At 41.8% G+C, this 12,026-nt stretch overlaps 1 protein-coding gene across 4 annotated transcripts in view; it reads right to left on the minus strand.

Moving 5' to 3' along the window:
- BCAT1 (branched chain amino acid transaminase 1) overlaps nucleotides 1–12,026 on the minus strand; it is a 122,474-nt gene that overhangs the window by 57,161 nt on the left and 53,287 nt on the right. For all 4 annotated transcript variants that reach the window (XM_061125142.1, XM_061125139.1, XM_061125141.1 and 1 more), the window contains exon 3: nucleotides 1,475–1,675. In XM_061125142.1, the coding sequence (XP_060981125.1) occupies nucleotides 1,475–1,675 (201 nt within the window). The remainder of the gene's footprint in view (nucleotides 1–1,474; nucleotides 1,676–12,026) is intronic.

Here is a 12,026-nt window from a genome sequence, read left to right on the forward strand (position 1 = left end):
CTTTACTATGTGAAAGTGTCACTATTTATGGTCGGGAAATCCACTGGAGAAGAGATGGGCTACCCACTCCAGTATTCTTGAGCTTCCCTTGTGGCTCAACTGATAAAGAATCTGCCTGCAACGCGGGAGACCTGGGTTCGATGCATGGGTTGGGAAGATCCCCTGGAGAAGGGGAAGGGTACCCACTCCAGTATTCTGGCCTAGAGAATTCACTGTATAGTCCATGGGGTTGCAAAGAGTCAGAAATGACTGAGCAACTTTCATTTTCACTTTTTTTAATCAAAAAATACGTTTGAAATAAAAAAAAACCACATGTAGTTTTAGCTCTAAAAACAACAAAAAGTAGGGCTGATGAGTGGAGGAGAAAGATGTCCGAGGAGACTATATGCATGTTGATTCGTGGGTCAAAATAATATGACTCTAGACAGGATCTGAACCCAGGATGTTTAACTCCAGAATCTGAATGATAAACTACATTTTTCTCACTTAAAACAATTTGAAGAGCTGACCCACATAAGGTACCCAGTAGAGGGTATATTGCAGGATTTCAATAAATAAATATAGTTATTTTATCAATATCAATATGAATATTTACTGTTTCTATCTTTCAGCCCCTTAAATAATAGACCGTTGCTTGATTCTTGAATCCCAATATTCTAGGAAAGATATCCAAAACATTAAAAATGAGTGCAGTAGTCTGCAACACTTCTCTGTCCATGGGATTTCCCAGCCAAGAATACTGGAGTGGGTTGCCATTTCCTTCTCCAGGGGATCTTACCTACTCAGGGATTGAACCTGGATCTCCTATATTGCAGGAAGATTCTTTACCACTGATCCACCAGGGAAGCCACACAGGGAACAGGGAGTATATTGTATATTTGACTAAGTGTGTATCCTAAGAAGGACCACAGAAAGCATCTTCTGTTTAATATTTAATGCTTATAATTATTCCATTCATGCTTGAAGGCTGATATTTAATTAAATGTCCCTTAACATGCATAACAAACTATTGCTGTCATAAAACCATGCAGCTAGCATTAAAATATAATACTGTACCTAATGATCCATTCTCAATCATTAGAAGATCTAAGAGCAGTGACTTAGTGAGATATTAACAGTACAGGCTTTTTGATGGCTAATTTTCTTGCCAACTCTCCTTCCCATTTGCTCCAAATAATTTTCTGATAATATTATAAGCCAATGTTACAAGTTTCATGTGCAAAACATTATATTTCTATTCTCTACACCCTACAGTGTGCTTACCACCTACATGATTTTTCAATTTTAAAAATTCAAGATTATCTGAAAAATTAGTTAAGACTCACCTTCAATCCAACTGTTTATAGACACTTATGATTGCCTCTAGTTAATATCGTAAAGGCCACACTGCCCTAGAGCTCTTTGAGCAGGGGAAGCTACTTAGTAACCACAGAGAAGACCAATATGTCACCATCATTAATTTCCAAGTACTTACTTCCACAGCATAGTGAAAAGCTGATGAACCCGGATGCAGTGAGAGGTTTTGAAGAGGTTTGATGCGTGGTTTCTCCCATCCAAGCTCCAAGGACCACTCCACTGTTAGCATGTGATCCGTAAAAACCGTTCCAAAAACCAGAGTACTGGGGTCTGGTTTTTCCTTTAAAATGGTGGCTCGTGTGATTATTAGATCTTCAGCCTGGGGGAAAAAGTCAGCATCATTAAAGAAAAGTAACTGAACTAGAACTGAACTGAACTGAACTAGAAAGAGGAAGCAGAGAGTAAAAAGACAGAAGTTAAGTCACTGGCCATTAAAAAGTGAAATCATTTGACGTTTAAATGTTGGCAACAAACTCAGAAACTTAACAACACTGGTGAGCCAAGCAAAACCATGCCTCCATTCAGAATCTGTTATTTCAAACCTCTGCAAAGTAGGGAATTCCCTGGCAGCCCAGAGGTTAGTTTGGGAGCTAAGATCCCAGAAACTGCAAGGTGCAACCAAAAAAAAAGACAATTCCTTGCAATGTATACTACCAAACAAATATCAGAACTAAAATTTTTCAGTGACGTTTAGAAACTGGGACGAAACAGTAGATGGAGTGAAATCATCTTAAAAGAAGAACATATCTCTTCTTCACTTCCATCATCAGACCTGTGTAGAACATTCGGGAAAGAAGACAGGCGGGTCTCAGAATCAAAACAGCAGCATTCACAATGACTTACTAAACTAAAAAGAATGTCACTAAGGACTGAACCTCTTTGGATGGTTATACTCCAGCTCCCCCAAAGAATTCTTGGCAGCAGCTTCCAAAACCCTCTGGGTACATGGTGGGAGACAGGCAGCAGAGTGAAGCAAATGTTTTCCTCGTTGAAAACAGAAATGGAGATTGAACACTAAGATATAAATCTTCTATTCTGTGTTGAGGAAACAGTGAACAAAGGACCCCTTATTCAAAGAAAGATAAATAAGAGTAATAGGAAACGACTTCACACAGCCCCGTCGCACCAGCTCTCCACAGCCGGCTTGCCCATTACAAATGACCACCACAGAAGCATCCGGAACCCAGACAATAGCATCACTAACTTTACCATAACTGCGGAACAGCTGACACAAACCACAGGGGAAGGAGCACTCAGACGACTTAAGCACAAAACGAACCAAGGACTTAAGCATAAAACGATCAGGCTGTGATCAGGCTGTTAGGAAGGTCAGACTTCATTTCTTTCAATACACAAAGTCGTCATTTCCCCACCCCCACAAAGCAAATACACAGCTTCAGAACTTCACTTTGCATCATCACCTCTTCTCATTACTTTCTGAATGACCTAGTTGCATCTGGTTAATTCACTGCTTTAGAGCCACCTTTGGAGTTTGATATACTATGAATAATAAAAAATCAGTTAAGTTTAGAGTAATATTTAGGTCCAAAATGTTGTTTATTTTAAAACAATCAGAAAGCTTCCATTACAAAGAAGCATAAAGCATAAAGGACAGCATGTGTATGTGCTAAATCGCTTCAGTGAGTCGACTCTTTGCAAGCCCATGGATTGTAGCCCGCCAGGCAGCCTCATTCACTTCCATAGCTTCAGTTATCACCTGTGGTGGTGGTGGTTTGGTTGCTAAGTCGTGTGTGACTCTTGCGACTCCATGGACTGTAGCCTGCTGGGCTCCTCTGTCCATGGGATTCTCCAGGCAAGAATACTAGAGTGGGTTGCCATGCCCTCTCTCCAGGGGATCTTTCAGACGCAGGGATCGAACCCGTGTCTCCGGTATAGCAGGCAGATTCTTTGCCATTCCAACATATGTATACCTATGGCTAATTCATGTTGATGTATGGCAGAAATCAAACCAATATGTAAACCAATCATCCTTCAATTAAAAAGAAATTTAAAAAAAAAGAAGTTTGTCAGTCCATTGAGACTGTTTAGATAAGAACTCTAGCTACAGTACTTGCAGTTAAATATCCAGCCCCAGCATAGTGCCTGGCATACACAACAGTAAAGGTTTTCTGAGATGCTGAAGATAGCATTTGGTTGATTTCAGCTGCACTCCATAATGAATGACAGACTCATTCCCAGAAGATGGCCAGGATTTAAAGTGAATGAAATCCTAACATACACTTTTTATTACATGAATGGTTTCACAGTATTCTTGTACAATGAAGCATTTATGCTTTTGCTTTGGTTAGCTTTTTTTTTTTTTTTAGCAGCTAGGGGGATCCTGGGCTAAGAAATATCTGGAACTATAGCAATACAAGACAAACTCAAAGCAAATTTTCACTTATTAACACCATTAACAAAAGTTTCTTAATAACCGGGGAGAGTAGTAAGATACACAAGAAAAACAGAAAGATGAAAGTAGATGAAAATGGGGTGGAGATACTGTGAGTAGAAGGGGTGAGTTTTTTATCCGTGATCTCAGGATACATCTTAAACACTGCAAAGGCAACAGACATCAGCTTTTTCTTTTTTTCAAAGACAAAACCAATGATTTGCCTGGTTCTTCAAAAGTAAAATGACTAAGGAAAAATTCTAAATTGTGTGGTTTTAATAAAGCAATTTAATTTTTAAAAAGAGTAAAATGAAGTTCGACTTCCTATCTGCTATTTCTAATATTAGGTAGTCAGTTCTATCATTAGTTAATCAACAAGAAGCCAATCACACAGGGTCTTTCTACCTTTTGGGATTTCTAGGTTTTCCAGTAACCCTACCTGCCATGAAACCAACAGGCAATGGAATATATACAACTTTCTTCCAACAAACTACAATGCAGGAGACCAAGTTTGATTCCTGGTCAGAATGATCCCCTGGAGAAGGGAATGGCTACCCACTCCAGTATTCTTGCCTGGAGAATTCCATGAATAGAGGAGCTTGGCGGGCTATAGTCCATCAGAAAAGAGTTGGACAAGACTGGGCAACTAACACTCCCATTAGTATTTCAACAACAATCTGCATAGAAACTTTTAAAAACAAGACTATGGCTTTGCCGCATATCAGACTGTAGGGTGATTTCTTTTCCTTCCCTTACTCTTGTTTCTTCCTTATCTGCTTTATTATTCTTAGTATTTGGCCTTTTTGTTCACTCAGTGGGCACTGCACTAAGCAAGCACAGGAGCTACCAAGAGGCAAGGGTTCAGTCTTCCTTCTCTGCCACACTCGCTGCCAGTCAAGGACAAGTGGCAGCCTCTGTGAGCAACTGCTACTCATTCAGTTACCAAGGTTGTTACCCAAAATCATCCCCCTGCCCCTCTGTTAAACAGAAACCAACAGAAACTTATCTAAGTTTCAGGAGGAAGCTACAAAGAGGAAAAAAAGCAGAACTGGTTAAAACTAACTAGGACCAAGATGGCAGGAGATTTGACTTCCACTAGACCTTGGGCCTCATTGTACACACGTTGTAATACATTAGCTAAATGACACACCCACCAGCATAATGACAGCTGACAGTTGCCATGACAACAGCCAGAAGAGCCACATCCGGGAACTGGAAAGCAGAGCTGCATCAGTTCCGGGTCCAAACCACACTCCTGTTCTCAGATAACGCGTGGATATTATAATTCCCACCCTTTCCAGTTTCCTCCCTTATACTTCAATCCTCTTATACATTTGGTGTCTTTGCCTGATTGGGGTTTGAAAAGTTGATCTGTGAGGGTTCCCACGTCACCACTGAATAAAGCTTGTGCTGCTCCAGGCTCAGCTTCAGTTTTGTTATTGGGCACAAATTTGACCAGAAAAAGAACCTCCCTGGCAGACACAGGGGTCTTGGCCCAGAATAGAACCCTAGCATAGGTCCATTCAACCGATTCAGTACCAAGTTAACCTGACAATTTTTTGAGGTACTATGTACCTGTATTGAGCCAGGCACAAAGAAACTCAGGGAATGAAATAAGTCCTCTTCTCTTAGTGAGGGGAAAAACAGTATAAAGAATAAGTGATTTGGGCCAGGGGGATGTGCCAGGGATGCCCCTCGAGAGGAGGGGGTTTGGGGGAGAATGGATACATGTATATGTATGGCTGAGTCCTGCTATTCACCTGAAACTATCACAGTACTGTTAATCGGCTATAATCAAACAAAAAATGTTCTTGGTATTAAAAAAATTAAACTACACTAAAAAAAAAGATTTTTAACATTAAAAAAAAAGAAGGCAGGCATATTATGCTAATAGATAACAAATACCTAGAAAATTCAGAGCTGGCATAATTACCTTGTGGTGTTTTTCTACTGTTTTTGTAAAATCCCTTCACAAATGGCACTTTTCCCCCTCATTATAAATGCAGTATGTGTTACTTGTCAAATATTTGAAAAAGACTAAAGAATTATAAAGAAAAAAAATAAAATCAACCACAATCGCAAAAGCAAACAAAAAAGAGTAAGGGAATAAATAGATGTCAAGAAGTGATCAGTGCTATGAAAAAAAGGAAAGTTTAAAGGGATAGAGTGGGAAAGAGAAGGCTCATTTTACATGGAAGGGTTAGGGACGGCCTCCCAGATGAGGTGACATTTGAGCAGAGACTTGAATGAAGACAGTAGGTCATGTAGAGATTTAGGGGCAAAGTACTTCAGGCAGAGGAAACAAGTGCAAAGGCCCTGAGGTGGGAACACACTTGGTAGATACAGGAAACAGCAAAGAGTCAGTGTGACAAGGATGCAAGGGAAGTGAATTCACAGGAAAATCTTAGAGGCACTGTGACTTCTGGAGTAGGGAAAGGGAAGGGCCAAGAGAACCAATTACCCCATCGTGTATGTGTGTGTGTGTGTGTGTGTGTGTGTGTGTGTGTGTGTGTGTGTGTGTGTGTGTGTGCGCGCACGCGTGCACGCGTACTAAGTCACACCAGTCATGTCCGACTCTTAGTGACCCTACAGCCTGTAGCCCGCCAGGCTCCTTTGTCCGTGGGATTCTCCAGACAAGGACACTGGAGTGAGTTGTCATGCCCTCCTCCAGGGGATCTTCCTGAAAGCTCGAACCTGTGTCTCTAGAGTCTCCTGCAATGGCGGGCAGGTTCTTTACCACTAGCGCACCTGGGAAGCCACCCCATTGTATACTGATTGACATTTCAGTTTTCCATATATCTGCCTCTATGCAACCAAGATTGTACCCCATCTTTCTTATTTCCCCAGGACCTTTACCATAGACATTGCTGGCAGTTGAGGTAACCTGAGTTTATCTCTCCATTCCTGGTAATTTGAAGGAGCCATTAAGGCATGGCTACCATGTTTTAATTTCCTTCTGTTTTTATGAAGCATGAAGAAGCAAAGTTGAAAGAAGGAGGAGAGTTTCACTGGTAAAATAAGAGAATCTGGGTGATGTTGAGCTTTTTCTTTGAGCCTCTACACTTCCCCTTTGGCATCAGAGATTCTCAATCCTGGAAAAACGTTGGACTCAATTGTGGACATTTTTAAAAACACAAAGCTGGACACCATTCTAGAATCCCAGAGGGATGGAACAGGACTGTGTTTGTTTGTTTAAGTTACCCAAGTGGATTCTAACTACAGGCAGGGCTGAGAAACATACCATAACATTTCTCCTGAAAATTTCATCAACTTAAATAGCAATGGTTCCCAGCATCAGCTACTGAGTTGATTTACCAGGAAGATTTTTTTTTTTTTTTTTTTAAGAAAAATACCAATGCCCAAGCCGTACCATAAGATCAGTGAAAAAAAGATCAAGAGTGGGGCTCCACATCAGTTTTAGTTTAAAACTCTCCAGGAGAGGCTAGTGCACAGGAAGGATTGAGAACCAGCAACAGAGATTCAGATCTCACGGATCTGTGAATTCTTATAGAAAGTCACGTACTCTCTCACAATCACATGAACTCGGTCATCTCAAAGTGAGTATGTCCAAAATGGAACACATAATATTTCCTTCAAAATTGGGTACCTGTGTCTGATATTCATATTGCTTTCTACTTCCTGACTTCTCCATCCTTAATTTATTCAAAAAATTCTACTAAAAGAAGGAAAGAAAAATGAAAAGTAAAAATCTCTAACCTTTACCTGGCAATCATATTTACATTTTCCAGAGATGACCTCTGCTAGCAAATTATTGTGTGCATGCTAAGTCGCTTCAGCCGTGTCAGACTCTTTGCAGCCCCATGGACTGTAGCCCACCAGGTTTCTCTGTCCATGGAACTCTCCAGGCAAGAATCCTGGAGTGGGTTGCCATCCCCTCCTCCAGGATATCCTTCCAACCCAGGGATTGAACCCGCATCTCTGCATTGGCAGGCGTACTCTTTACCACTAGTGTCACCTGGGAAGCCCCAGGATCTAATCAAAGTCCAAAGAAAGGGGAGGAAAAGGACAATACCAGACAAATCTGTACCCTTTGATCGCAAAAGCAAAAATTCTCAGAAATTCCCTTATGTCTTATTGGTTAGAAATGTATCACACTGATATCTTTAGCTGCAGGGGAGTTTGAAATGCAGGTTTGTCACTCAGGGTTGGTCAGAGAACTGCAAACAAAACCAGAGTTATGTTAATAAGGAATATGTCTGGGGCTGTGTATGAGGCTTCTAAGGTGGCTCAGTGGAATCTGTTGCCAATGCAGGAGACACAGAGATGCATGAGACACACGTTCGATCCCTGGCTCAGAAAGACCCCCTGGAGGAGGGCATAGGCAATCCACTCCAGTATTCTTGCCTGGAGAGATCCCATGGACAGAGGAGCCTGGCAGGCTACTCTTTTGCCACGGAGTTGCAAAAAGAGTCAGAAACAACTTAGCAACTGAGCACTTCTAGGGCTATATTGGGTGTACACCTTAGCCCAGTGCCTCAGCACTTAGGAATTCTTGTGTATATTCTTTGTCTAACATGGGAACAGATAGAAGGAATAAAACTCGGCTACAGATGCCTTCCCACTCTCACCTCTTTTTTTCCATTATTTCTTCCACATGTAAAACTGAACATAAGGAACCTCCAGTTTATCTCAACTCCCTCCCTTTTTCTCCAGCAGTAAGTGTGGAAACTAGAACCCCTACCCAACCCAGTAGTCTGGGGTATCCTCTGCTTTCCAACCACCAATCACTTGCCTTACCCATGTCTCATGCAACCCTTCATATAGACAGTTCACTCTCCCAAATGCTTGGTTTCCTCTGTAAAGTCCCTTGGATTGATTTAAACAATTGGGAAAGAGAGTCATTCTCTTGATCATATTGGCCTCTCATTTAGCACAGTATTATATCAAATATGTTTGACTAATTCTGTTCTAAACCTCACTAAACCTGGATTTATCTTCATGGTTTTGGATACCTCAACATAATACACTGCTATAATAAAAACAAAACTGAAAACAAAAACCTATACTTACTATAAATCATAAAAGACTTTTTTGTTGTCGTGATTTCAAACCCTTATAGAGTCAACTTGAATAATAATCTGGGCCTGGTATATACTTTTCTGAATCCTCTCTTCAAAATACTTCTAACACCACCCCATAATGGGTGAAACTCACTGTTAATGGCAAAGCTTTTTTTATGTTTTTAAGTTCAACTAGTACTACTGTAATAACTTACTAATACTAGTTAAGTTGCTAGAAATAAAAAATAAATGATTATATTTCTAGGTATTAGTTTCCGTTCAGTAAACGACTGCATCTTCTTATAAGACGTGTAATTTGTTAATGAAGTGAATTGCAATTCTCTAACATTCTGATTTGTACATGAGGATTGCTCCTACATGCAGCTTTGTAAAACAGCACACTAATAGGTGCCTTCAGAATTTCATCAAGAAATCCAATTTTCCTTTATTGACAAAAATTCCTGCAGTTCTGGAAACTAAAAATAACAAGAAAACTAAATCTAAACAACAAGGTGACACAGTTGAATGAAATTAAAAAGTAAGCAGGCAGGAGGAGCCAAGATGGAGGAAGAATAGGACAGGGAGACCACTTTCTCCCCTACAAATTCATCAAAAGAACATTTGAACGCTGAGCAAACTTCACAAAACAACTTCTGACCGCTAGCAGAAGACATCAGGCGCCCAGAAAAGCAGCCCATCATCTTTGAAAGGAGGTAGGACAAAATATAAAAGATAAAAAGAGAGACAAAAGAGCTAGGGACAGAGACCCGACCTGGGAAGGGAGTCTTAATAGAGGAACTTTCCAAACACCAGGAAACCCTCGCACTGGCGGGTCTGGGGGAAGTTTTTGAATTTCGGAGGGCAACATAACTGGGAGGAAAAATAAATAAAACCCACAGATTACATGCCTAAAAGCAACTCCCAGCAGAAAAGTGGGGGCGGAACAGAGAGGAGCGGGCAACATTGCTTAGGGTAAGGACCGGGCCTGAGTGCCCTGAGGACAATCGGAGGGAGCTATCTTGAGATAGCAACTTAAACTGTGGGATAGCAAATGAGAGAGAAAATTAACTGGCCCTAACACACTGCCGGCTGCAGTGTGTTCGCAGAACAAAGGGACAGAGCAATTCCAGAGAAGAGCTAGCCGCCGGCGGTGAACCGGCCCATCCTCTGCTGGAGGGAGGAGGGAGGAGGGAGGGGAAAGGGGCAAACTTTGCCCCAGAGACATCACCCCTACCAAACTGCAAATAGGCCTCCTGTTTCAAACCAAAGACTGCCTGAGATTCTGGATGGTCGACATCCTCCGGGAGGGTCGCAACTAGAGGACAGCTCCCGAGAATAGACATAAGGCGCACGCACCTGACTGGCGCCCGGAAACTGAGGCTGGGACCGCGGAGGGGAGAAGGCTCACCGCACGCGGGGAGAGTGCGCCCGGCAAGCTCCTGGCTGCCTGAGCTGCTCGGGCGGGGAAGGCACAAAACGCAGGCCCAACCGAGTCCGCGCTTTTGTGGAGAACCCGAAAACTGGAACCACACGCCACGCAGGGCCCACTCCATATAGAGCAGCCGGGGGCCTGAGCAGTGTAGACGGGGAAAGCACACACCCGTGAGCGGGGGCAAACCCAGTGTGGCCGGAACACTGCGAGTGCTCCCCGCACAAGCCAGTGACATTTGTCTGCAGCGCCCCTCCCTCCCCGCAGCACCACCGAACTAGCGAACCTGAACAAGAGACCATCTCCGCCGCCAGGGTCAGGGCAGAAATGAGACACTGAAGAGACCAGCAAACAGAAGCCAAATAAACAAAGGGAACCGCTTCAGAAGGGACCGGTGCAACAGATTAAAATCCCTGTAGATAACACTGACTACACCGGAAGGGCCTATAGATATCGAGAAGTGGAAACTGGAACGAGGAGCTATCTGAAACTGAACCGAACCCACACTGCCCGCAACAGCTCCAGAGAAATTCCTAGATATATTTTTACTTTTTTTTTCTTTTTTTCTTTTTTCTCTTTTATCTTCTTTTACAATTCCCTATTACTCCATTACTCCTTAACTTTCATTTTCATATCTTTTTACTACTTTGTTTAATTAGAAAAAAAATTTTTTTCCCAGTTTTATTTTTTTTCTCTTATTTTCTTCTAAACTCCTCTGTTACTCCTCTATTACTCCTTAATTTTCATTTTCATTTCACTATAACCTTGCAAAAAAAAAAAAAGGAGAAGCCCTATTTTTAAACCAAACTTCACATATATTACTAAAATTTTTTGTGTTTGTGTTTTTGTTTTTAATATTGTATTTTTAAGAGTCTAACCTCTACTCTAGATTTTTAATCTTTGTTTTTCAGTATTTGATATCAATTTTGGACATTTAAGAATCCAATATTCAGTACCCATTTTTATTCAGGAGTGTGTTTATTATTCTCTCCCACTTTTGACTCTCCTTTTTCTACCTCAGAACACCTCTATTTCCTCCCTTCCCCTTCTCTTCCCAATCTGATTTGTGAATCTTTGTGGGTGTCTGGGCTACAGAGAACACTTTGGGAACAGAGAACTGTGTAGATCTGTCTCTCTCCTCTTGAGTCCCCCTTTTCTCCTCCTGCTCATCTGTATCTCCCTCCTCCCCTCTCCTCTTCTTCATGTAACTCTGTGAACCTCTCTGGGTGTCCTTCATGGTGGATAATCTTTTCGCCATTAACCTAGAAGTTTTATTATCAGTGCTGTATAGTTGGAGAAGTCTTGAGACTATTGGAAGAATAATACTGAAATCCAGAGGCAGGAGACTTAAGCCCAAAACCTGAGAACACCAGAAGACTCCTGACTACATGGAACATTAAGTAATAAGAGACCATCCAAAAGCTTCCATACCTACACTGAAACCAACCACCACCCAAGAGATAATAAGTTCCACAGCAAGACATACCACGCAAATGCTCCAGCAATGCAGGAACATAGCCCTGCGCATCAACATACAGGCTACCCAAAGTCACACCTAACACATAGACCCATCCCAAAACTCATCACTGGGCACTCCATTGCACTCCAGAGAGAAGAAATCCAGTTCCACGCACCAGAACACCGACACAAGCTTCCCTAACCAGGAAACCTTGACAAGCCAATCGTCCAACCCCACCCACTGGGTGAAACCTCAACAATAAAAAGGAGCCACATACCACCAGAAAACAGAAAGGCCACTCCAGACACAGCAACCTAAACAAGATGAAAAGGCAGAGAAATACCCAGCAGGTAAAGGAACAGGAAAAAT

This window comes from Dama dama, chromosome 22, assembly GCF_033118175.1.
Source record: "Dama dama isolate Ldn47 chromosome 22, ASM3311817v1, whole genome shotgun sequence".
NCBI lineage: Eukaryota > Metazoa > Chordata > Mammalia > Artiodactyla > Cervidae > Dama > Dama dama.